This window comes from Sus scrofa, chromosome 11 (genome assembly GCF_054392235.1).
Source record: "Sus scrofa isolate SSC_HxYL_T2T_F1_AM1 chromosome 11, Sscrofa_HxYL_maternal_Yorkshire_Landrace_v2.0, whole genome shotgun sequence".
Lineage (NCBI taxonomy): Eukaryota > Metazoa > Chordata > Mammalia > Artiodactyla > Suidae > Sus > Sus scrofa.
This window is the reverse complement of record NC_139393.1, coordinates 7,713,127-7,739,794: the sequence shown is the minus strand read 5'-3', so window position 1 is coordinate 7,739,794 and position 26,668 is coordinate 7,713,127. Positions and strand designations below refer to the sequence as shown.

General features: G+C 48.5%; 1 protein-coding gene across 2 annotated transcripts in view; it reads left to right on the top strand.

Annotated features, from left to right (window-relative positions):
* Window positions 1-26,668, top strand: part of LOC110255292 (uncharacterized) — an 82,430-nt gene that overhangs the window by 53,701 nt on the left and 2,061 nt on the right. The window contains exon 5 of one of the 2 annotated variants that reach the window (XM_084981394.1): window positions 4,776-6,905. The exons of the other annotated variant lie outside the window; for it this stretch is intronic. Coding sequence (XP_084837520.1) covers window positions 4,776-5,138 — 363 coding nt within the window. The 3' untranslated portion in view covers window positions 5,139-6,905. Of the gene's footprint in view, window positions 1-4,775; window positions 6,906-26,668 lie in introns of those variants that run through there. 2 annotated transcript variants of the gene reach the window in all.

Genomic DNA, 26,668 nt, shown 5'->3' with positions numbered 1-26,668 from the left:
GCTTTGTGGACCTCTTATGCAGACAGATGCAATTTCAAAGGAGGCTTCTTTCGCTGGGTACTCAGTGTGACACAGGGATTTGGGGTGTTAATCTTCGCTGTTTCAGTCGTGGGGAAAAGGAAAGAAGAGCTACTTTTTCAAACTACTCTTCCCTGCAGGCGTCTCTCTCCTTTTGTGCCCTGGAATTATGGAGCCAGGAAGCCTGGCGTGGTGATCCCCCGAGCCCCTTGAGGCGGGCCAGGCTCTCCTTAAAACCTCTGAAAGAGATGGCTGTGGATCAGAGTTTTCAAGATCCCAGGATAGACATTCTGCAGCCTCCCTTGTTAGCTGGTGTCGCTGCTTAACCAGCTTTCATCTGCATAACTTTTTTTTCCTTTTAAATCACACCAACAATAGTGGCAAATTTAAAATTGCAAAAATCCACGCAGACACGCGCCACTTCCATAAACCTCCTGCAGCCATGTTGCTACAGTTTGCATTTCCTGCAGAGAGAGCTGGCGTTTAGGAGACAGAGTTCTATAAAAATATGGGGTATTTTGGGGGGAGTTACAAGTAAGAATCAGCCTATTCCTCCTGGGGCAGGGGCTGCTCCACCAAGGGTCCTGCCCCCAGATGCCCCGCGAGGAAGCAGCCCCAGCCTCTTGCCACGTGTGTCCGCAGCCACCAGAGGACACATTTGTCCCCGTGCTCTCTCTGCTGGGGACCTGGCCCCCAGTGGCTGCGAGACTCTCTTGGATTAAGGGTTAGCACACTACAGACCAGGGCTCAAATCTGGCCCATTGCCTGTTTCTGTATAGCCCGTGAGCTAAGATATATTTTTTTAACCTATGAAGTGTTTGAAAAAATTCAAAGGAATACTATTTCGTGACGTGTGAAAATCATGCGGAATGCAAATTTAAGTGCCGCAAGTAGCTTTATTGGAGCCCAGCCTCGCTCATTCACGTAGGTCTTGATTGTGACTTTGGTGGCTGCTGTCACACTAACGTGGCCGCATTGACGAGTGGGGACTGCGCCGCGTACGCCGCCTGGCCAGCACATCCCACGGTGTTCGTCTGGCCTCTGCCTCGGAGCCTCCTGGCGCTTCGGAATCCCTCTCCTGGCCTTCCCCCCAGGGAGGGCCGGCCGCTGTCCTCGCGCCCTGCTCCCGGGGCCGCACAGCCAAGGTCACCTTTGGGGGCCGAGGGAGGTGGGACAGGGCAGGAGGAGGGAGGGTCTGCCCAGCTGTCCGTGGGGACCTTTAGACCATGAGATAGTCAGGACTTGCGGTTTTTCAGCTGTGGGGTCTAATCCTCACTCTAAAGAATGAGACCCGGCAGGGCGAGGGAGGCGGGAGCCGAGGCCAAGGCCTCTGCTTTGGCTGCTCAGAGCCATGTGTGGAGCTGGGGAGACAGACGGGAGGGAAAGGTTTGGGCAGGGAAGACTCCACGTGGCAGGAGCGGTTTGTGATTGGTTGAGAGGACAAGCAGACCACAGGTCACCCAGGTCTGGGGTGCATGTCTGAATTTTCGCATCACCAGCAGACAAGGGCAGGGAAAGCCTGGGGCTGAGTTCGGATAGAAAGGAGCAGCAGAAGGACTCAGAACAGGCCCTGTGACAAGGCAGAACCCACGGAGTGCGTGTCTTCTTCCCGGCCCCATCCCCAGCCCTGGTGCAGAGCCTGCCGGCACCGTGTGCCCCGTCAGTCACTTAGTGACTGTGTCCGTGAACTAGATTGCCGTTAGCAGGCCCTCCACTCGCTCTCTCTTCCTCCTCCTGCCTCTCTTTCCCTTTGCTCTGTCTTCTTGCTTTCTTCCCTCTTAGGTGCAGACCGCATCGGGAGCATCAGGGCAGCCTGACCAGCCTTGAGCATTGCTTACTGGCTGCCGCTCTGGGTGAAACTAGTTGATGATCCAGTCAATCAGTCCAAATAGAGCCTCCTTTTTGTCTCCATAAGTTGTTTTTTTAAAAATGTGCACTCGTTCCTGTTGAACCGCACACTCTATGAACTATTTCTTTGCGTGGTTGATGCTATTTTGGTTTCCGTTCTTACCTTCCTATTGGTGCCTCACGACGCGGTGTCGTCTGTGATCTTAATTAGGAAGGCCTCGGTTACATCACTGGGTAAAGACAGAGATGCCCGGCACGGGCTGCAGCCCTGACACGAGCGAGAGCGTGCAGGATGCTTCCAGGTTGAGGCTCCGTCATCCGCAAGCCACGTTTCGGGTGAGATCATTCAGCTCTGGCTGTGGCACCTAAGAAAGAAGAGTTGTATTTCCTTCTGTCTCTTTGATGAAATGTCGGCGGTGACGGAATCTAAGGTCAGACTCCAGCCCGGAGAGATTACATCTCTTGCTCTTTCCTTATCGACATGGCCTGTCCATCATTGAGGAAGATTCAGTCGGCCTGCCAAGAGTTGATCTTCGCATACGGTCGAGGTGAGTGTAAATTGATTGCTCCTTGTTGCTGGACTTGCTCTTGACCCTAAAGAGAAGTGGGCTCGTGTCGTGGCCTGCGTGAGCCCGGACGACGGGAATCAGGGAGACCTAAGGTTACACTCTGCACCGGGCATCACGCTGGGACCTGTACGAGGATTCGCAGCAGCCCAGAGAGGCTGGTATCGCTGTTCCTGTTTTCCAGTTAAGGAGCCCGAGGCTCTGAAGGTAGAGGATCGTGTGCCTGGCTGCACAGCTGGCTGGTAGCAGAGAACTTGAGCTTGAGTCTTTCACACTGACTCTCAGCAGTTACAAATGTGTGCCAACCTGAAGAGTGTCACCATGTAGGAAAGACCATCTTTAAACTCCGAAGGCTTCCCACATCACCTGGGCACAAACGACCTCAAAGTTTCCAGTCTTCCCTCTAAGACCCAGTCCCCTTGGCCACGTGCCTCCTGGACGTCATTCTAAAAACCACAGCTCCACGTGTCAACTCTACTCTCTTCTCTCCAAACCCAGGACCTGCCCACCCCTCCTGTCACTTCCTGTGCTTTTCGGTGTTCTTTCATCCTTCTCTAAATCTGGGTTATTTTTAAGCCCCCCCCCCCATGGATTCTTCCTCTAAAATACGTCTCGTCTCCATCTCTCGTTTTCTATTTCCACCGTCCTTTTTGCCTTGATCGCCTAGGGCTTAGATGACTGCAATAGCTAAATACATCTTTCACCAGCTGTCACAGTTTAAATTCTGCTTAATCAAGTCAGTTCCTTCCTCAAAAGTATGGCCCTCGATTTTGTCTGCATATTGAATTACCTGGAGAATTTCAAAGTGCTCAGAATGATGTGCAGCATCACAGCACTGGGCTGTCAGCGTTGCAGGAGCCACGTCGGGATTCTTCATGTCTCTGAGACCCAAGGTGTTTGCCTAAGGTTCTGGGGGTCAGACACCATCCCCAGGCATTAGGGGGTATGATTCGAACCACACTCTTGTCTCTTTGGCCTGGATGAGGGCAAGCAGGCTTGGCTGCCAACAGAGTCAAGTGGATCAAGTTTCGCAGTATTACGCCCCCTCCCAGTACCCCCTTTCCAATACCCCCTCTCCAGTACCCTCTTTCCAGTACCCCCTTTCCAGCACCCCCTCTCCAGTACCCCTGAGGTATCTGCCAAGTTTTCCAGGCATTTACTCAGGTAGATGGTGCCTCTGCGGCCTTTGGCCTCCCCCTAAATGGCTGTGTTTCAAACTTGCCAGTTTCACAGTTTGCATATTAAGTATTTTCTAACCAACTTTCTTAGAATTCTCTGATAGAGGAGAGTTGGTTGGCAAATCTGACCAGTTAATCCAGAATATAATGGCTTAATGCAGTGTTTTAAAATTTGTGCTCCATGTAACACTAGTACTATAAGCTGCTCCAAAAAGGGAGATTTCCATGGCCAAATAATTTTAGCAAATCTCTCGAGGTGTACTTTAGCATGCTGAAGTCTCTGAGAAGGTCTGCATTAAAAAAACCTGTGTTTAATTTAGTTTCTTCATCCCTAATAAGTTCTCCACTTATTTGACCATGGAACCCTTTTTATTTTCAAGCACTGTACACCAAAACTAAGACACAGTGCCTATAAAATGCATTATTATTTCAGAGATGTTAAGGAGAAAAATGGTCCGTGACGATTGTATGGTACGTTGATTGTAACAAACTTCCTGATTGTAGAGGTGTTAAAATGTGAAAGATTCTGCGTCTCAGTCTTCAGTAAATCCAGTAATACACAGTAACTTCCCTTGAGCCTGGGGTTTTGTGGAACACTTGGCGGGGCATTACTGGGCCAGGTAGCCCTGTTTTCCCAGGAATGTTCTGGTTATACTCCAGAGGTGGACCGTGGGCCACGTGGTAGAAGGACCAGGTGGAGGAGGGGAGAAGGGGTTTCCAGCAGCTGCTGTTGGTCTGGTCTGTTCTCGGGAGGACTGGCCTGGAAAGGAAGGGATGATGTCCTCACTGCTAGAGCCTAGGCTCTGCCTGGCAGAGGAACACGGTGGCCTCGTACTGGAGCCAAGGATGGCAGAGACTCCGGGGAATAGAAAAATGCCCTTACCACCTGGTGTTGGGACACCGAGCCAGCCTCTGGCCTGCCCAACTCGGGGCCTTACGGGTTGCAAGAGGTGCATGCATTTGGTAATCAGGTGGTGGGGAGGGTGTAAGTGCTGAGCACCAGCGGCACAGGGCAACTTGGCCAAGTTTCTTCACCTTTCTGAACATCAGTGTCTTAATACAAATAAGTCGAATTATCATAATAACAACAAGTGTCAGATAGGTTACATTGGGGCTGTTTGTAGCAGAAAGCTGACTCTGGTGGTTCTTTTTTCACCCTTCTCAGGAAACCCAGAGGCAGGCATTTAGGGCAGGCTTGGTGGCACCAGGGAGGTTGCTTTCTTCTTTCTGCTGTACGGTCCTCAGTGTGAGGCTTTTGTCTTCACGTTGGTCTCCTCGTCGTCACAAGGTGGCTGCTCTACCTTCCACTGAACTCTCCATCCCAGGCAGGAAGGTGAAGAAGACGAGGAAGAAAGGGTGGCCCCCCAAACTATCCCGGACCTCCCCTGCCAACCTCCAGCTAGACCCCACCATCAGCATCCCTCCACGTGATCATTCTCGGTTACTGGGGCGTCTGAGGGAGCACGTGTTAGCAGGCACTTTGCCACCGGGAACAGACTTGGGATTCCGTTGGAAAGGAAGAAGGTGAGTGTGGACCCTGAGTAAGCGGCTGGTACCGGCAGCGCTTGCCGCAGATACTGAGCTCTCCGGTGTGAATGGGGTAACACGTGACAGAAGGAACACGCCGGGCCCGCCCGGGGCAGACCTGCAACAGGTGTTTTTCTCCCTATGTGCCCCCAGCACATGATGGTTGATCTTGTCCCCCTTCTTCATGGTTGGAAAATATAACTGGTGGTTGTACCACGGGGTGGCATGTGACATGTAACACAGAGGGAGCCAGACACCTGTGAGCCATTTGGCCCCTCAGTGAAGAAGGATAGGATGGTTTGCAAAGGACCCCTGGGAGGGGGGGGCGCTCACTGACTTGTACCTGGGACCACATCAGCGGTCATCAGTACAAGATTCTCTTTCCATTGGAGAAGTCGTGTTTGGGTCAAGGTCCTTCCCTCTCCCAGCTGCTGGCTCCTGTCTCCTCTGTACCCCCAGAGGGGCCACTGCAGGAGCTATTTCTACCACTTAATGACACTTCTTTTATTGTTACTGTCATGTGTTCATGACACTCGCACTATAAACACCTTTAGGACAAGGCCCGCTGCTTGTATGTCTACTGCAGGCACCACCCTAACCCTCCCAACAGCTCAGGGTGCTTGGGAGCCAGGCCAGGTAACCAGGGAAGTGTCCGCTGGCCTGGGGAGAAGAGGAGCCACGCCCTGGATTGTCCGTGCCACCTGCCTAAGGGGCTCCCGTTTTAGTGCAAATCAAACACTCACTGGGCAATGGGGATCTTAGTAGCGATCGAGCAGTGGCTACTCACTGACCCAAAGAAGCACCGTTTATTATCTTGTGCCTTGTGATAGGTGTATTCTCCTAGGAAGTCTTTTCGTTAAAAAGGCAAACTTGAATCTGGTCGAGCTTCTAGATATACCTGCCAATTTACGGGTAAGAGAGGAGATGGTGACCACCCCAGAAATGCAGTTACCAAGATGCGGACTTTGGGAAGCCCTGCAGGGCAAACTGACCAGTTTCTGCCGCAGAAATTGCAAGGGAAATAAAAATTATGGAGGGCGAACCTCTACACTAGGAGAGACTTGTCAGGCGGTTGAACATACACTGTGTACGGCGAGACCTTGACTTTTAGCTTTGCCTGTCTGTAATTATCGAACGTTTCATGTATGTTTTGCATCCTGCTGTAATGGACCGAACCATGTCTTCCCAAATTCGTGTAGTGAAGTCCTCAGCCCCCTGTGTCTATAAAGGGAAATAGGACCTTTAAGGAAGTAAGTAAGGTTAAAAGAGGTCAGAACCCTAACCCTAACCCCTAACCCCTAATCCTAACCCTAACCCCTAACCCTAGTTGGATAGGACAGGTGTCCTTATAAAAAGAGGAAGGGACACCAGAACCCCCCCCCCCCAGTGTCCCTCCCCTGCTCAGAAAAAAGGCCACGTGAGGACCTGGGGAGAGAGCAGCCATCTGCAAGCCAGGAGGAGAGGTCTCCCCAGACCCAGGCCTGCTTGCACCTTCATCTTGGACTTCTCGTCCCCAGAACTGTGAGAAAGTAAGTTTCTGTTGTTTAGGCAGCTCCTGTTTGTAGTATTTCGTTATGGCAGCCTGAGCAGAATCATTCACTACGTGGACTGTACTATGTAGAGTGTATATTCTACGCAGGACCCTAAGAAAACCACAGTTTAATAGTTTTCCAGACATAAGAAGATTACAGATCAATAAACTGCATGCTTGTGTCTGTGTGTGTGTGTGTGGACACACACATGCGTGCACACACCCCCTCAGATAAAAGGCAGTGAGGAGGAGGGATCTAAAATGAGGGGGTCGGGAGTTCCCATCGTGGCACAGTGGTTAACGAATCCGACTAGGAACCATGAGGTTGCGGGTTCGATCCTTGCCCTTGCTCAGTGGGTTAATGATCCGGTGTTGCCATGAGCTGTGGTGTAGTTCACAGACGCGGCTCAGATCCCGCGTGGCTGTGGCTCTGGCTTAGGCTGGGGGCTACAGCTCCGATTAGACCCCTAGCCTGGGAACCTCCCATATGCCACGGGAGCGGCCCAAGAAATGGCAAAAAGACAAAATAATAATAATAAAAATAAAATAAAATGAGTGGGCCTTTGGGGAGCTTATGCAGCACGTGCCTCTGTGGCATACAGACGTAAAATATAGCTTGGAAACCATCCAGGAGTAAATCGACTTGTAAAGTGGGCACTTTAGGGGGTTGCACTAGAAGGGGAGGGGTCACTGTCATTTTGGGGTGATATGTATTTTTTAAGGAGGATGAATGAGGGACTGGGGAACATCAAATGATAAATATTAGATCGGAGAGAAATCTCAAGAAGTCATCTGGTTCATCGGTTGAAAATGAAGGTGAATGCTGGTGATGAAGAAGATCACTGATTTCAAAGTCGAGAAGGGTGCGCTCCCCCAGATGGATGATCTGGTCCTGCAGAGAAGCGGGTAAGGGAAGGTCCTGATTTGAGGATGGATGGAATTCGCACGAAGATGGTGCCAGCTGTGGGGAGCACCCACATGCCTTCGTCATTTCCAAAGATGACTCCGTGAAGGGACTAGAACATACAAGGAGGTGACCCATGGGCTCTGGAGGCTGGAATTAAGGGGTGTGGGGTCTCCCTGGACCCTTTGACCAGGATGACCAATTCGCTATTCAAATGGTTATTGTTCCCGGCAAGTCGGGTGATGGACACCCTGACGCTGACCCTCTGCTTTCTGGCTGGAGAGTTAAGTGTTCTTCACCTGTTCGCAGTGTCGACAGACATTGTCCTCTCCCTTTCAGAAACCATGGAAGAAATATGCCCTCCTCAGGGCTTCCTGGGGAGCCATGAACCAGTCAGCCTCTGAGAAGCAGGGAGGCCCTTGACCTTGGGCAAGACCAGGGATTTGAGCAGCTGAGGTGGAGTCTGAGTCTCCTCTTGTGAAGCAGAATCTGAGAGAGAAGTTTCTTTGTGTTGGATCTATAATGAACCCAACTGGTGCCAGCAAAATAACTTCCTAAAATGGGCAGGATAATACTTGCCCCAGAGCACCTAGGTTTAGAAATTAACAACGTATTGAGAAATTTTTAATTTCTTGAACTCCTTTTTTTTAAAAAAAAATCTGGTTTTAGAATTAATTCCCCTTGCTCACAAATTAGACTTAGGAAAAGTATAGATGAAGGATTTTTGCTGTTATTATTCAAGAAGTTCATAGTTATGAAGTTCATGTGTAATTGTCAGGAAGTTTGACAGGACTGAGCTTTTACCCCACTTGCATGCTGAGTTAGCCAGCTGCAATGTTGCGGATGCAGTAACGACAGGAGACTCCCCGATCAGGGAAGGCTATTTATATTACTCACAGTGGGCAGACTATCAGCATTTTGGGGGGTTACCGATTCCCCAACCCTTCGTTCCCAGAGGGTGATGCACAGATGGCTGAGTTATACCTGTACCTGCAGTGGGTTGCATTTCAGGAGAGGAATAATCCTGAGTTTAGGGAACCCGAATCTTTTATAAAGGGCAGTAAGCACACATGCCCTTTGCTTCAGAGGTAGATAGACCGTATCTCCCTTATAAGGATATAAGCAAACCTGCATTTTTCTCTAGAGGGAGACCCTGTCTCTCTTTAAACATCCTTCATAGTCTAGAACAAAAGGCAGTCTCTCTGCTCAAGCTGTGCACAACTTTGAGAGATCCATGAAGAATGGTGTCCCTACAGCAATGTCTTTCTAAACTTAAATTCTTCATAAATGGAGTTAGAATGAATAAAATTATCCCGTATCTCATTTTTACTTTTACCCCAAATTGTTTCTCCAGCTCTCCTTTTTTTTTTTTTTTTAATTGTGTTGAAGAGTTTTTATTAGTATCTCATCATTATTGGTGCCCTGGGATTAGAGAAACTTCTTAAACACTGTGGGGGTCTCGGCACACCATTGTCTCCACTTTAATTTTTTCCGACTTAGGTCTCTCAGATTCCCGTTGGCTTTTTCATGCCTCTTTCCAAAGGACTGCCTGCTGGCACCTCCTTGAACTCCCCAGCTCAGAGCCATCTTCTCTCTTCCCACTCACAGCCTTTTTAATTCTTTCTGGTCATCCTGGCTTTCACTTCATTTGCTTTCGTCTGCAAGATCTACACAGAGAAGACAAAGCAATTCTGCTTTGGTCATTTTCTCATAGCATAAAACGGGAGGGAATGTGAAAATCCATCTAATTCTACCTGCTCATTTTACAGCTGTGGTCAGATGAATACAGGAAATGCTAAGTTTAAAAAGTTAAACAGGCGCGACCACTCTGGAGAACTGTTTGGTAGTTTTTATGAAGTTAACAGTTATCTACCCTATGGCCCAGCAATTCTTCTCTTAAGTATTTACCCAAGAAAAATAAAACACGTGACTACAAAAGAACTTGCACAGAATGGTTGTACCTCCCTCATTCATGATAATTAAACCCGGAAACAACCCAATGTCCATCGAAAGGAAAGTTACGGAGTTCCTGTCGTGGTGCAGCGGGAAATGAATCCGACTAGGAACCATGAGGTTTCAGATTTGATCCCTGGCCTTGCTCAGTGGGTTAAGGGTCTGGCATTGACGTGAGCTGTGGTGTAGGTCGCAGACGAGGCTCAGATCTGCCGTTGCCGTGAGCTGTGGTGTAGGCCAGCAGCTGCAGCTCCAATTGTACCCTTAGCCTGGGAAACTCCTTATGCCATGGGTGCAGCCCTGAAAAGATAAAAGACAAAAAAAAAAAAAAAAAAAAAAAAGAAGAAGGAAAGTTGCTTAATAGATCATGGGATAAACGTATGTATATCCATTTATGCACAAAGGAATACAGCTCAGCAAAGAAAAAAAAAAGAATGAGCTGATAGGGAGTTCCCGTTGTGACTCAGCGGGCTCTGATCCAGACTCATATCCATGAGGGTGTGGGTTCGATCCCTGGCCCTGCTCAGTGGGTTAAGGATCCGGCATTGCCATGAACTTCAGTGTAGGTGGGATGGCTTGGATCCCGGGTTGCTGTGTCTGTGGTGTAGGCTGGCAGCTACAGCTCCATTTTGACCTCTAGCCTGGGAACTTCCATATGCTGCACATGTGGCCCTAAAAGAAAAACAAAAACAAAACAAAGAGCTGATAGACACAGTAGCTTTGATAAAACTCAAAACCCTCACAGAAGCCAGATACCCTCCCCTCTTACCCCACCCAATACATCCATGCAGCCTGATTCAGTTTTCGTGAAGCTGAGTGAGTGAAGCCAGACTGTGGTGATGAGGAAAAGTCAGACCCTGGTTGCTGCTGGACAGGAGAGGGGATGGACTGGGACGCGGATGCTTCCTGGGATGATGGAGAAGTTCCATATCGTGTTTGGATGGTGGTAGATTGACCATTCAGCCCTCAGAGCTCGTTCACCTGAATCCTCAAGGTCTGTACTTACAAAACGATCTTTCCAAACGTGCAACGTACTTCTTTCCCATGAGACTCTTCAGAAGTGTTCATCAAGCAGGTGCGTATTGCACATCTTTAAGAAGGAGAGACAGGATAGACTGTTTCTTAACCGCATTCGAGGACAGGCCACACTTGGGAGGTGCATCCAGGGGCTGGAAGATGCTTTAGAGGATGGTTTGCGTTGCAGTCTGACTTAGTGCATCTCACCTGCTGGGTGTTCTCTGCGGCTCTTCTCCTTCCTGCTGGACGCAGAGAGGAATAGCTCAGGCCAGTCCCTGGGGCAGGATGGTGAGTCCGAAGCTGTGGCCTGATGCTCCTGCCTCCTCCTGGTCAGACTGAGTCCCTCTGTTGGATCCTTGTCTCTCCTAGGCTGCTGGATCACCAGGGTCCATCACCTGCCACCAATGGCAAGAGACAAGATTGGACAGGGGAGCACGGTCACCCGATGTGCTGCAGGACTTTGCCTCTGTCAGCCACACAGTCCACTTATTCCGTCATATATGCGTCCATTGCCAGCGTGCAGCCTCTGCCCGTCACTGTGTCCATCTCTGGAGACAAAGCTGAGTACAGCACAATTCCTGCCTCTGGAGGCGGCAGGGGCGGGGGAAATCGCATAAACACAACTTTTAAACAATGCAGAAGAGCAGTATCCACACGGTGCTCAAGGCCTTACTTTTACTTTCGTCCTTCCTCTGCAGAGGGGCAGAGTCCCTCTTCCTCGGCAGCTCTGCCAAAGGCAAAAACTGCAGTGCAATAGGAGGGTCATGACCTTGACTAGAAGCGTTTCTGTTACCAGAGAAGTAGCCTTTGTGTCAGCCAAGTGGCAGAGTGGTGCAGCTGGGAGGGACTCTAGAGCCTCTGCTGCTCTTCTGTGGGTGTGGCAGCTAAGCAGCTTGTGTTCCAGCAGTGAGGGGACCTAGCAGTCCCTGAGCCATGATGCTGATGAGACCAGTGGGTTTTTCCTTGCTTGGCGGCATGGGTGAGGGGAGGTCAGCTTTCCAGTTTTTGTGAAACTACGAGGCTGCCACACAACATGCCCCCTGACTTGTTATTCGTTGTTTACTTCACACCTGTGATACATGCTTCCCTTGAACTGGTAGCCAGGCAGGTGGGAAGGGTCAATCCAGCCATTAGCTGCACTCAAGGGCAGCAGAAACAGCCTGGTACAGACCATGGCCATGGCCTTAGTGGTGGCCCTGCAAGCAGGAGTCCAGCAGAGGTGGTTCAGCCTCAAGTATTACTCAAAGACTAGAAGGTTATTAGGGCACAACATCTCTGTAGTTTTGTTTTTTTTTGTTTTTTTTTTTTTTTTTGGTCTTTTTGCTATTTCTTGGGCCGCTCCCGCGGCATATGGAGGTTCCCAGACTAGGGGTTGAATCGGAGCTGTAGCCACCAGCCTACGCCAGAGCCACAGCAACTCGGGATCCGAGCCACGTCTGCAACCTACACCACAGCTCACGGCAACGCCGGATCGTTAACCCACTGAGCAAGGGCAGGGACCGAACCCGCAACCTCATGGTTCCTAGTCGGATTCGTTAACCACTGCGCCACGACGGGAACTCCTGTAGATTCTTTTTAAAAGAAATTGAGATGTAGCAGTATTGACTTTGTATGCGTGTGCAGAGAGTTCCATGGGTTTCTCTGCGTGGAGAGATTTTTCCAAGCACGGTCACAGTCAGGATGCAGACAGCTCATCCCTCCAAAGTCTCTCCTGTTGTCCCATTCTACACCCTCATCCCACACGACCCCGAGCAGCCACTGATGGCTTCTCCATCACCCCAGTGGATCTCTTTGAGGGCATCGTATAAATGAAATCATCACAGCACATGACCTTTTTGAGTCTGGCTCTTCCACACAGGGTAATTTTGTATGAAGATCTTTCTGTAGCAGTCCTTCTGGAGCAAGTCTGCTTCTGAGAAATTCTTGTATTTCTTATCTGCCTGAGGAGGTTTATATTTCGCCTTCATTTCTGAAGGGTATTGCTCAGAACATGGACTTCCAGGATGACAGTTCTTTTCCGTTCTGTACATAAATGCTTCTGTTGAACCATCTTCTCTCCTCCATTTGTTCTAGGTGAGAATTCTAGCCGCTCAGGTGTTGTTCCAACACAAGGTGGTGGTTTTCTCTGGTTGCTTCCATGATTTTTTAAAATTAAAATTTTTTTTTAGCTTTTAGCAGTTTAGTTATGATGTGTCTGGGCATGGATTCCTTGAGTTTATTTTGTTTAGGGTTTGCTGAGATTCTTTCATCTGTGGGTTTATGCCTTTTGATAAATTTTGAAAGTTTCTAGTTTATACTTTTCATCTATTTTTCTCCAAAATACTCTGTCTCCTGTTCTCTGGGACTTGAATGACACAAATATTAGACTTTTGGGAATTGTTATGTGGGACTCTTAAGCTCTGTTCATTTTTTTGCCCCCCTCTTCATTCTCGCTTGTTGAGATGGGATAATTTCTACTGCTCTCTCTTCAAATGGATCAACTTTTCCCTGTTACCTCAATTCTGGTTTTTGTTTGTTTGTTTGTTTGTTTTGTTTCTTTTGTCTTTTTGCTATTTCTTGGGCCGTTCCCACGGCATATGGAGGTTCCCAGGCTAGGGGTCCAATCGGAGCTGAAGCCCCTGGCCGACACCACAGCCACATCGATGCGGGATCCGAGCCATGTCTGCGACCTACACCAGAGCTCATGGCAACACTGGGTCCTTAACCCACTGAGTGAGTCCAGGCATGGAGCTCTCGTCCACATGGGTGCTAGTTGGGTTTGTTAACCACTGAGCCATGACAGGAAGGTCTCCATTCTGTTTTTTAACCCATTCTGTTTCACTTTTTTTGGTAATGTATTTTCAGTTCTAAAGTATCTATTTGGTTCATTCCCCCCCCCCCCCTTTTGGCTGGGCTTTCTAGAGTGTTTGTTTTTACTTTTTGGAGCGTTTTTGTAATTGTTGCTGAACCTTTGTTGGGGAACTTTCACGTCTGCACCATCTTGGCACTGACCTCCATGATTGTATTCTCCCATGGGAGTTGAGATTTTCCTGATTCATGTGCCAGATATTTTTGGATCATATCACAGACATTTGGAGTGTTATGACATGGGATACTAGGTCTGTTTAAACCCAGTAGAGAATGTTTTTTTTTTTTTTTTTTTTTTCTTTAAAGCAGATGACTGACACAGCTGGGTTCAGGCTGCAAGTTCTGACCAGATTTCTGTGGCTTGTGGTTCCAATGTGAGTTCCATTTTCGAAGTCTTTGCAATGCTCTTCCGATTTCTCCTGGATGCCCACCGTCAGGCTGGGACCTAGACGGTGGCGTGTCTGTTAGTTCAGTTCTGAGTCTTTGTTACGCTGTTTGTGACCAAATCCAAGTACGCGTGGCTTGGCGGCGAGCCCAGAAGTTAGCAGATAACGTCATGGGTTTGTTTTCCCACCCTCCTTTCTCTCTGTCATCTTCCCGATATTTTCTGGTTTCCTGGGGTTTCCCATTTTTGGTTGTCCTTCCAGAAGGCTGGGGTTTTCTTTTCCCCGCGCTTCTCTGCAGTTCCTGTAACTTTGCCCGCATCCAGAGCCAACCGGTGAGGCGCCGAGAGAGGAGAAGAGTGTGTTTGGGGGACCAGCCCTCCTTTACCGGCGAGGAAGTTCCCTTTCCTTGGCATTTCCAGGCTGCCAGCCTTCCTCGCTGGTCAGAGGCGGCAACGGCGACCTGCCAGCTGACCCAGAGCTGGGCCCCCGCCCCCTCCCCTGCCCTGAACGAACATTCTGCCCACCTTTCCCGCGGCGGGTGCTGCTCCGAGGACGCAGCCTTGAGAGGTGATGTCGAGACCGTCTGGAGGGTGTACGGGACTGGACCCAGTTAAGGCCTCTGTATAACCCTTTAAGATTCCGGCGGCGGGCGGGTGCACAGATCTATTCGTCTCACGGCCGCTCCACACGAGCCTCTTATGTAAGTTCCCGTCCTTGTTAAACCTGCCACCTACCCAGCTGGAGTGATCTGCTTCTTTCCTCCATCTCCCTGGCCTCGCTGTACCCGATTTCATGCAGGAAGCTCCGGGGTTGTGAACCTGCACTGCTGACACGGCCCCGGCCAGGGGACTCCTTCCTCACACCTGGGGGCTGAGCTAGATTTGTGCTGGAGCTCTGCCCATGCTGATGCCCACTTCTGGGCTTCAGGCCGCCTTGAGTCCCTTCCAGGGAGTGCCGGAGGGGAAATGACAGGTGCACAGTCAGCTGACGGCACGGCATGTTCACGTTTCCTTCCCAGTTGACCTGCTTGGTCCTCAGAGAGCTGCTCCCTGCATTGTGTCTGGGGTTCCGTGGGAGCCCAAGGTAGAGAGGGGGGTGTCTCCTCCATCGTGCTCAGAACTAAGGCTCTTCATTGACTCGTGCTGAGAACTGGGGACCTTTTCCCAGTTACAGAGGGAGAATGGACATGTCATCATAGGCGTTATGGTGACACTTGTCAGATAGGTGAGTTTGTATATTTGTGTGTGTATGAGTGCTACTTAAGTGCTGAAAAAGACGTTGCAGACTGTCATGGCAACAGGAAACCTCCAGAGGGGCCAAATCCTTGTCCCAGAGTGGAGTGCTGGCCCCCTCGTCTCATTCCCAGACACTGCTGGTGGGAGCAGAGCCCGCTCTGCCTCTCAGCCACTACGGTGACCAGCCTGCGGGCAGAGGCTGGCACTCGGCTCCCTTCCTAATGGCCTGTGGCACACGTCACATCTAGATTTGGAGCTGTCAGCCCTGCATCACTTCCCAGGTCCCTTTCTGAAACTCTTCTTCTCTTTCGAGTTTCTCTGATTCCTCTGCCAGCCCCTTTTGTGGAGGAATGTGACTTTAGGAAGGAATGATTGGATCCGAGCAGCAGAAGGGGCTGGCGGTGTGCAGGGAAGAAAGGAGCTTCTTAGGCACACTGGGTGGTGTGATCTGGGCTGGGGCGGTCTTTTGCGGGGAAGGAAGCTGCAGTGCAGAGAACTCTTGATTGATAAAGATACAGTTGTTCTCGCCAATGTCACCCAAGGGATAAACAGCTTGCCTGCCATAAAATCTCATTAGTCCTGCCAGGCGAATGAAGACACGTAAAGATTTGTGGCCCCAGTCTAAGTAAAGCCATTATCTCGAGACTGTCTCAGGCATGCGTTATGGTTCTGTTTGAAGATTTCAATTTACCTGTCGTAGGGTGTGCTTTCTCTTCTTCCACTGGAGGAAAATATTCAGACTGTTTTATTGTTTTCGATTCATGTTTCAGAGAACTGACGCAATCGTAGCCTTCCTTCCAAAAAAGTACAAACACCAACCCCTGGCTGGGGCCCCAGCACACACAGTCCTGGAGGGGGTTTCGTGTGTCCCGTGACCGGCGGGGTCTGTTTGCTGGGTGCACAAGTCGAAGGATATGGTTGATGCAGTCGTGAATCCATTTTCGGTTGAAAAACATGCTGAGAATCTAAGAAAAACGCAGAGGATCTCTGAAAAAGAGACATTACGAGTGTCGCACTCTTTTCCTTTTTCTATCTTTGGTGCATGTTGGAAATGTTAATTCTCTCGACGAGTGTTTACTAAGTGCCTCTGAACACATGGTCACATGGTTGTGTGTTAGGAATTGCCGGAGGTGCAAGGAACATGCTAAGATCCTTGTCCTCTGGGAGCTTACTATCTGCTTGCAAAGACCAGGCACCTGGTGGGGGGCGGGTGGCTGAGTGTCCACCCAGCCACCCGGTCAGAGCTTGGGCCCCTTGGCCTGCGCCGCTTCCTCCCTTCCCACACCCACCTGGCTGCCAAGTCCTCTTGACCCTGTTTCTAAAATGCTGCTCAGGGAGTTCCCGTTGTGGCGCAGTGGTTAACGAATCCGACTAGGAACCATGAGGTTGCGGGTTCGGTCCCTGCCCTTGCTCAGTGGGTTAACGATCCGGCGTTGCCGTGAGCTGTGGTGTAGGTTGCAGACGCGGCTCGGATCCCGCGTTGCTGTGGCTCTGGCATAGGCCGGTGGCTACAGCTCCGATTCAACCCCTAGCCTGGGAACCTCCATATGTCGCAGGAGCGCCCCAAGAAATAGCAACAACAACAACAAAAAGACAAAAAAGAGACAAAAAAGACAAAAAAAATAAATAAATAAAATGCTGCTCACACTCCCCGTGTTTTCCTCCTTCCGCTGCCACGCTGCTCCATCAGGCTGTGACTAGAACTGCCTGGACGCTAGCATTTTCCTCTGAAACAGTCTCCAGTCCAGTATACATCCGATTGCATCGCTGTCCTGTTCACAGTTCTTTCATGGAGCTTCATCATGTCCAGAGGAAGGCCTGAGCTCCTGAGCACGTGATTCTGGCCCTTGCCTCGGCCCAGTTTCCTCTTTCATGCTGTCTTCTGCTGGCCCGGGGCTCTGGGTTGCCCTCGGAGAAGGCCATGTACTGTCCCACCCACCCCGGCCTTTGTTCGCCCTATCCTTCTGTTTGTAATTCTTCCCTGCTTTTTCCTTCCAGGTAAATCAAATTTGTCCCTCGGTACCCGGTCAAATGCTCTCTTCCGTGTGGCTGGTGGTTATAGCTCCCATTTCTGTGCTCCTGTAGGACTTTGTTTAAATAGCATTTATTCATTCATCCATTCATTTGTTTGATCTGGTCATTAAACAATAGTGTATTACTGGGCAGTAAGCCAGCTGCTGAGGATGCAAAGGAGAGGCATGCTTCCCGCCCTCGGAAGATGAACTTGAGGATCATATATGTAAGGAGAGAAGACAGAGTGGCTGTGATGGATTTGCGTGTACACGTGTGTGTCTGTGTTGGTTTGTGAGGGTCCAGAAGAAGAGGCCCCTACCTCTGCCTGGGCGATTCTGGAAGAGCTTCCATAGGACAGAGCATTTGAGCTGAGGCTCGGTGGATAGGGAGGGTTTTGCCTGGTAGACAAGTGGCAGGAGGGAATTTCAGGCTGGAGAAGGGGCACCAGTGACAGCACAGAGCAGGGCACCCTTGGGAAGGGAGGGTCCACGTTATTCGAATGCCAGCTCTGCACGGTGGCTGTGGGCTTTGGTGGAACACGAGCCGCTTGTAAGGTAGAGGGGAGGTCCAGCAAGACCCCAGAGCAGAAGCTGCAGGACTCCTGCATCGGATGGCACGTGAGATGAGATTCCAGGAGCCGAGCCTTTCAGGAAGATGTGTGCTTTCAGAAATGTAGGCGAGAATGTCAGTTTGTAGTAACATCTTCCAAAGGGTTTTCTCATTCCCCTAATGATCGCAGCATTAGGGAAAGAGTAAGATTCTGTTTCTCAGTGCTTCGACCAGAATATACAATATATAAAATAAATAACGTCTTCCTGCTCTCTTTCCCTTCTACCTTCCCTTCCCAGAAATTGCTAGAAGAGAGTACTTCAGGTACGTAAGTGTTGTTAAAATTTGCCTGGAAACAGCAAGTTCCAAAATTTAAAAATTGAGACATATTCTATCTCTATGGAGATATATAACCATAAAGCATTTCTCTGTACCATATAGTTCTCTGTTATTAATTTAGTTTACTTTTGGCCACGTGGCTCTTCATTCATTATGTTCCTGTTTCCTGCCCGCTTCATGGACTGTGGCTTACACACCCACACCCCCCCACACCCCCCCCCCCACACACACAAGGAGAGCTTCCCTGGGCTTGGGGCCCCGCCCCCAGGGACTGGGAAGTGTCTGCTGGGGCTCGAGCATCGAGCATCGGCATTCCCAGTCCGTCTCGAACCCAAGCTCCCGGTGATGCTAACGCTGCCCACGCAGAGATCCCTCTCCGACTAGCACTGCTCCACCCGCTCCCGGCTCCACCTCCAAATCCAACACAGAAAACACTAATCCGTACGTTACTTGCTGAGTTGAAAGGCATTTTAAGAGGTTATCTAGACTAATCATCACTTCAAACTGTTTTCCCAGGCGTGACGGCGGCTGCGCCACTGAGGCGTTAAGTAGACACAGACAACCTCCGTTTCAGGTCCCGACACTCACGGGAATAGAAGTTGGTTGTTCTGGTTATTGCATTTTGTTAATCTCGGATGGAAAACGATCCCATGATACAATATGAGATATGTTATCATACGTGAAACAAATGATGCAAACTGTGAGTTCAACAGACTTCTAAACTATGAGCGCTAATGCCTTGACACTGAAGTGGAGTTTTTTCTAAACTGGATCTTTAAGCTTTGTCACTTCTCTGTGTCTTCTCTTATCAGACCTGTTTTTTTTCTTATCAATTTTATTGAGGAATAATTTAGGTAAAACAAACTACATTCATTTAAAGTATATATCCTTTTTTTTTTTTTAATTTTTTGTCTTTTTGCTATTTCTTTGGGCCGCTCCCGCGGCATATGGAGGTTCCCAGGCTAGGGGTTGAATCGGAGCTGTAGCCACCGGCCTACGCCAGAGCCACAGCCACGCGGGATCCGAGCCGCGTCTGCAACCTACACCACAGCTCACGGCAACGCCGGATCGTTAACCCACTGAGTAAGGGCAGGGACCGAACCCGCAACCTCATGGTTCCTAGTCGGGTTCGTTAACCACTGCGCCACGACAGGAACTCTATAAAGTATATATCCTTTTAACCCTTTAAACTGCTAACTTAATAATGACTTGCAAATTAAAAATTATTCACCAATACAAATAAAAAAGAATCTGAAGAACCTGCACCGTTGGGAAATACCACGTGACCTTCACAGAGAGCAAGGCATGAATTTGACTGTCTCCTTGTCTGGAATTTAGGGGAAGGGCAGGAGGGAATAGGTGGGAATCAGGACCTTGAAATCGTTTTCTAGAATCAGGCACCTGAAAAGGGGGAGAGACGCCCCAGAAACCTCAGGAACACAGCTGGTGTGCTCAGATAACAGTCTGGGGAACACGTTGGCTGTTAGCATGGAGTGAGGCTGTCACTTCCTTTCTCTTCCTCACGTCCCCACCTTGGTCTAGGACCACTTTGGTCCAGGACCAAAACTTCAGGAACTCTCCGGGCAGAATCAAACTCTTTAGTCTGGCATTTGAAACCCTCAACGATGCAGTCTGTGTCTGGAGTAGCGTCATTAACTCACGTCACCTAATTCCAAACCCACATCGCCGGTGCAGGTGAACGGTTCCATTCACTTCATGGCGGCCCCCCTGGGGGCACCGCCCTCTTCCTCCCTGTATCTCCTGCTCTACACGCTGTTCTCTGTCAACTTGATGGACACAGTGAGGGCTTCACTGGCTCCGAAGTCTTTCTCTTCTACAGTTTTGTAGCTATTGCTGTCTGAATTAATTGCTTTATACACAATCACGAACTGCTCCGGACTTTTAACGAGCATTTCATGAGCGAATTATTTGGTCCCTGAAATAACCAGAATGAACTGGCTGTGATCGGGCGCCACACTGTAGCATACTTCCAAGGCTGTATATAGGATTGTACATTAAAACAAGAGAACCTCTAAATGTGAAACTCATACATAAAAACTTTCCACATAAATCCAAGACTCTGAAAACAGTCCTTTGTTAGACCATGTATCTTGTTTTTTTTTTTTAAATGTTAAATATATGTTAAATGTTTTTATTGGCGCTAAGGAAATGCAAAGTGTGATAATACCAATAGCAAATCTGTATTGAGTTCTAACGGTGTCGGACAGCTTTCCCAGGGCTTTTCCATGAACTAACAGCTTTAATTCCCCTGACAACCCACTGAGGCTGTTAGCCCCACTATACAGCCAAGGAGATGAAGGCAAAAAGGAGAGTCACTGCCGTGGTCAGAGAGCTTGGGCCAGCAGCTGGCCCTGGTACCCAGGAGTTGAGCCTCAGCGCGCACTGCATCTCTTTCACGTAAGGTGCACACGAAGTGTGGACGGCGTTGAGGGATAAGAATCCACATTGTAATTAGAGGCCAGAGGAGAAGATCTTGAAGACCAATGTCAAGATTTACGCCTGAGAGATGCCTTGTACGATGAAGGCGGCGGATTCTGACAAACTCGGGAGAAGGAACAGTTTGTTATCTGTAGAGCCCCTTTTTAGATCCTTGTTCCTAAGTCGTTGTAAAGAAAATATAAAGTCTCTAATTTGATTCCTCGGTACGTGACAGGCATGATCTTCATTATCGTTACCTTTACAGATGTCTTACAGAAGTCCGCACTTTGGTGAGGTTTCCATTGGGGAAAAAAAATCTTTTCGGACTTAGCAGGTTCTTAATCTTTTCCGCTTCTAGAGCTGGACTTTCTCCCTTGGGAGTCCTGGGCTCTTTAAGAATGTTTAGGTTGCGGGATTTCTTCCGTGGACTCTCCAGGAAACCAGTCTTGTTGCTAAACCCTGGAGAGCAGCTCTGGTCCATCTTTCGCACCCTCACTGCACCACAGTAAAAATGCTGCCTAATTCCTGCCTCTGTGGGGGCCCAGAGGCCGGAGTACTTTTCTCCAGGCCGTCGCTGTGGACTGTAAACTCTTCTCAGATGGCAGATAAACCTCTTCGGTATTTAAATCCCAAGCCTTGTAACAAGAGTTTACTCCATCCAACCAAATTGTTTCCAGTCTTGTGAGAAGTCATCAAATGAGACAACGTGACTCATCCCCAGATCATTCTTTTTTCAATCTTTTTAGGGCTGCACCCTCGGCATATGCAAGTTCCCAGGCTAGGGGTCCAATCGGAGATATAGACGCTGGTCTACACCACAGCCACAGCAACACCAGATCTGAGCCACCTTGTGACCTATACCATAGCTCACGGCAACACTGATGGAGGCCGGGGATCGAACCCACTTCCTTGTGGATGTTAGTCAGGTTCATTACCACTGCGCCACAGCAGGAACTCCCGAAGATCATTTCTAATGGGACCATTTTAAGGAGATGTCCCTTTTTGAAATTCTACTCCCCACATCTGAAGGGAGATCCTGAAAAATGCAGCCTTTTTATTTATTTTGTTCCCCCATTTCTGGTATGAGAAGAGAATTCAAAAGTGAACAGTTGAGGAGGTGTTATATCGTCTCCTATGAAGACAGAAAATCTGATTGTAGTAAGACTCTGGCTTTTTGCTGGATCTTTTCTTCCAGTAATGGAAATTTCTTTAAGAAAGTTGAGCCAAACAGCTAAACTTATGTTTTTACTAGAAACTAAATACTTTCAATAGATATGAAATATATCATATTTGTAAAGTAGCTTTATGCTTACTTGGCTATAACCCTAAAATGCATCATACAGCACATGTTAATTTGCAAGTACATTGGAATTGAGTGGAAGAAGTTAATATCAAGTAATGCATGATTATTTCCTTGTTATCAGTGGGGAAATTTATAGGATTGTCCGCTTGTAGAATATGTGCTCATCTTCTGAGATTTCTTTTTCAATCCCTGTGACAAATGTGTTCTGTTTTCCAATCCCTATGACGAAGGGAGTTGCTGTGGAAGGTGTTTGAGAAGCAGGTCTTGGTAGAGGAGCAGTGACGAGGACAGGGCTCCGCACTGCACAGGCTTCTCCTGGGCTCAGCATCCTTCCCACCGCACACACCGCCCACGCTTTCCTCCCACGGCGCCCGGCCGGAAAGGAGGTTGGACCTCATGTGATGGTGGGCCTGTTGGGTCTTTGTAGTCCAAGGTCCAACTCCTGGATCGCTTTCCCAAGTGACCTCAGAAATCCTCAGCTTCTGCGCTGCCATCTCTGGAACAAAGAGACAGACCTGCAGTCTCTACAGCAGTGGGGCCCAGCCTGAGCTGCAAATGAGAATCGCTTGGGGAGCTTTAAAAAATACCGATGCCCGGTTCCTCCCCACCCCCAATTAAATTTTAATTGGCCACGTGTGGGGCCTAGACGCCTGTATATTTGAAGTTCCCAAGGTGATGCTAATCACTGCGCTAAAGGCTCTAGAAGAGCTTCCCCTCCCGCATCGGCCAGCTGCTGGTTTACCTGCAGAGATGGTAGCCACAGGGGTGTTACATAGGCAATAATACCCTGTGAAATTATCAAAAGACTGCAATGAAAGGCTCTGTCAAAGTAAAAAGATGATAGCAAGTATTACTCTCATTATTTTGTTAGGAAAGATCGCTAAGACCTGACGCCTGTGTAATACGCTCGCAGTTATGAAACACGTTCACACGTCCCACCAGCTTTGTCCACGTCAGGACCCCGTGAGGCAGGGACAGGGAAGGTGTTGTTATGCACGTGTTGCACAGGTGAGGAAATGAAGCTCAGACAGGCCGAATGACACGTCCAAGATCACACAGCTCAGCAGCTTGCAGCGGTGGCTGGAATCCAGGCTTCTGACTGCTGTTCCCGGTCACAAGCGGTGCTCTTATGAATTCCAGTCCCATACGGTTCCCATTATTCGCTCACTGTGTGACCTGTGCACTACTGTGTGACGTGCCAGTTTGCTCATCTGTAAAATGCGGATGCTAGTGGGCCTAGCTCACAGGGCTGTTCCAGGATCGGATGGGATAAGCTTCTTGTAGACTATCAAACTCAGTACGAATATAAGCTGTGGCTCTTATTACCAGAGGGAAGAAGCGGTGGTTTCAGAGAAGTCAGGTTATTAATAATGCTGTTTTCTTGCCCTTGGGATTTAAAGTTAACAGCAAAGTATAAGTTGTTACCTGACAGTATTTCAGTCTTTCCAATATATCTGCTTATGTTTTTGGCCTAGCTTATGTATCGATTTACCAGCCGGGATTATAGAATTGATAACCAGCGCAGGCTGGGCTTCCCAGTGTCAAAGGACCATCTGAGTGAGACACTGAATCCACTTTGGATTCATATGTCCCTTCTTCCTGTGTTTCTGAATGTTCTGGTTTGTAATGGCATCTGAAGCACCTGCTGTATGTGTCCTGAACGACTTTAAAATCTGTAACATGTCATATTCCCTCATTTGGGCTCCTGCGGCCTTTTTTTTTTTTTTTTTTTTTTTTTTTTTTCTCTTTAGAGTCCACATATGAGTGAAATCATGTGGGGGTTGAATTTCTCTGACTTTGTTTCACATGGCACAGTCTCCTCAAGATTCATTCATGTTGTCATGCACGGCAAGATTTCATTCCTTTCTATAGCTGTGTAGTATTCCATTATGTGTGTGTGTGTGTGTGTGTGTGTGATGAAACATGTATACACACACGCATGTACATACCACATCTTTTTTCATTCCTCCATTGATGGGCACTTAGGTTGTTTACATGTTTTGGCTGTTGTAAATAATGCTGCAGTGAACATGGTGGTGTGGGTATCTTTTCTAATTGGTGTCTTCACATTCTTTGGATAAATATGCAGAAGTGGAATAGGTGGATCATATGGTGGTTCTACTCTTAATTATTTGAGGAACGTTCATACTGTTTTCCACAGTGACTGAACCAGTTTACATTCCTACCAACAGTACACGAAGGCTCCTTTGCCTCCACATCCTTGCCAGCATGTTTTGATAATAGCCGTTCTGACAAGTGTGAGGTGATATCTCATTGTAGTTCCTGGGCCTACTTGGCGGGCCCTGCATTTGTCAAGTGAGTACTTGATCAGTATCACTTGAACAGCTCTGTTCTTTGCTCTGGAGCAGACCTGATTAGAAGACAGATGTCTGAGGTTCTCTCATAAGAGATGAAGATAGGGAATCAGTTAAGAAGAGGATGAAAGAAATGCATTCCTTCAGGCCCACTTTCATCCTTCAGTGCACTGTCAGTGAGACATCGGATGGCACTTAGTTGTAGATAAAGACACTTCTTGTTTATAAATACAGGTCATTTTATACCTATTTAAAAAAATTTATCACTGTCAAGTTCCACTATTTTTTTTTATAATTCTCTCCAGAACAATATTTTACATTCAAGAGACTTTCAATAAATGTCAGCAGGAACTTCTTTCTCTATGACATTCATTCATTCATTTATTCCTCCGAGAAACATTTATTCAGTTTTTGCTGGATGTCAGGCACTGCGCACGAGCTGAGGATGAACAGCCGTAAGGGTGCGGTTCCCATTTTTAAGGAACTCACTGTTTAGTGGGGAAGCAGGATGTGAACAGATGACTAGAACCAGCATAAGGGCTTGATGGTGGGAGGCGCATGGAAGGGGCCCGGGGGCCGGGACACGCGGCCCAGAGGGAATGTGTGAGCTGATCCTGGATGAGCGAGAGGCGCTGGGAGGTGAGATGCACAGGTGGGGGTGGGGAGACGTGATCGCAGGCGGGAGGAGGAGGTCCGGGAGCCTGAGGGGTTTGGAGCAGAGAGAGCTGGCAAGAGCATACCCTGGACGATGTGGGTAGGCCAGTGTTTTCCCACCTTCCTTCGTAGTTTGCAAATTAAATGTAAATGAAATGGAAATAGCAAATATCAGAGCGTATGATATGTAGCATGGGTGAGTTTTGTTCCATGAAACTTATATTCCAGTTATAGAAATGTGTGTGTTGGTACATATACACGTATGTCTGTACTGAGTAGAGGGCTTAATGGTAAAAAATGTTCGAGATACTCTGTTGTGGACTGGAAGTGCCACCGAAGGGCTTTTACCCAGAGCAGTGACAGGATTGGATTTGCAATTTAGCCGTTATTTAGTGTGTAGAATGGATTTGCGTGGTTGGAATGCAGCACAGCGGCAAGGGCTGGGGCAGCTCTCTTGTACAGCAAGGCAGGAGCCCCATGTGGTGAATGGCAGATCAGTGAGACAGAAGGAGCGGGGGTCGCTGATCGCTGTGGAGCTTCCATGCCAGCCCCGAACCCCCATCCAGACTTCTAAATGAAAGAGAAATGAATCTCTAGTCTGGTTTAGCCCCCTGTCATTTGAGTCTGTAATGGCAGGCTCACCAATGTCTTTGACTATTATACCTTGCCTGTGGTAGATGGAGCCGCCTTTGACCCCTAATGATTCCTGCATCTTAGTATCACATTTCTGGGTGATCCCCTCCCCTTGAGTATGGATAGGATCTGTCATCTGCCTCTAACCAGTAGAATTTGCAAAGGATGACATTTCCATTCTGATTCTGATTTCCATTCTGTTAGCAAGTCTTACCTTTGCTGGCTGTGATGGAGCAAGCTGGCATGTTATGAGCTGCCTTATGAAGAGGCTTGGATGGCAGAGAACTGAAGGCAGCTTCTGGCTGACAGCCAGCTAAGAACTAAGGACCTCAGTCCCACTGCCTGCAAAGAGCTGAAGTCTGCCAATTACCATATGAGTTTGGAAGTGGGTCATTCCCCAGTGAAGCTCTCACCTGAGACCCTAGTCCTGGTCAACACCCTGATTACAGCCTCAGGAGATGCCCTGAAGCTGAGAACCCAGCTCAATTACCCCTGGATTCCTGTGATGATAAACACGTGCTGTCCTGAGCCTGTAAGATTGTAGGAATTGGTTATGCAGCAATGGAAAACTAATAAATCGCCTAGTTTATATTTGACTTCCTCTGCTTCTTTGGTTCCCGCTTCTGTATTCCCGACTGACAACACTCATCAGCAACACCCATTTCAGAGCCAAGTACACCTTCATAGTTTCATGCTCATCAGACCAGGAAAATAAAAATATTGGGTAATTGCAAGATATGGTGAAGCAGAAATTGTCTTGCATTTGTGAGTGTAAATAGAACCATCTTTGGAAATAATTGGCAAAATCTAGGAAAATTCAAAATGAATGTGCTTTGCTACACATTATTCTACCTCTCGGCAAAAACCCTACAAGAACTTCTATGCATATGCACAAGGTGATGTCGAAGAATATTCATCGTACATGTTCATAGCTTACTCATTGTGAATATTCATACAATCTCTAGTATTAGTGAAGTCCCCAGAGTGGGGTGCTGCCGTAACAAATACTTAAAAATGTGGACGTGGCCTTGGAACTGGGTGATGAATAGATGCTGGAAGAAGTGGGGTTTTGTTTTTGTTTTTGTTTTTGCTTTTGCTTTTTAGGGCCACACCCAAGGCGTATGGAAGTTCCCAGGCTAGGGGTCGAATCGGAGCTACAGCTGCTGGCACACACCACAGCCACAGCAATGCCAGATCTGAGTCACGTCTGCAACATACACCACACTTCACTACAACGCTGGATCCTTCACCCACTGAGTGGGGCCAGGGATCGAATCTGCATCCTCATGGATCCTAGTGGGCCTCCTTAACCACAGAGCCATGAAGGGAAATCTGAGGCTGGAAGAGTTTTGAGGTGCCTGCTAGAAAAAGCCATGAGCAGACCATTAGGGGTGATTCTGGTGAGAGCTGTAA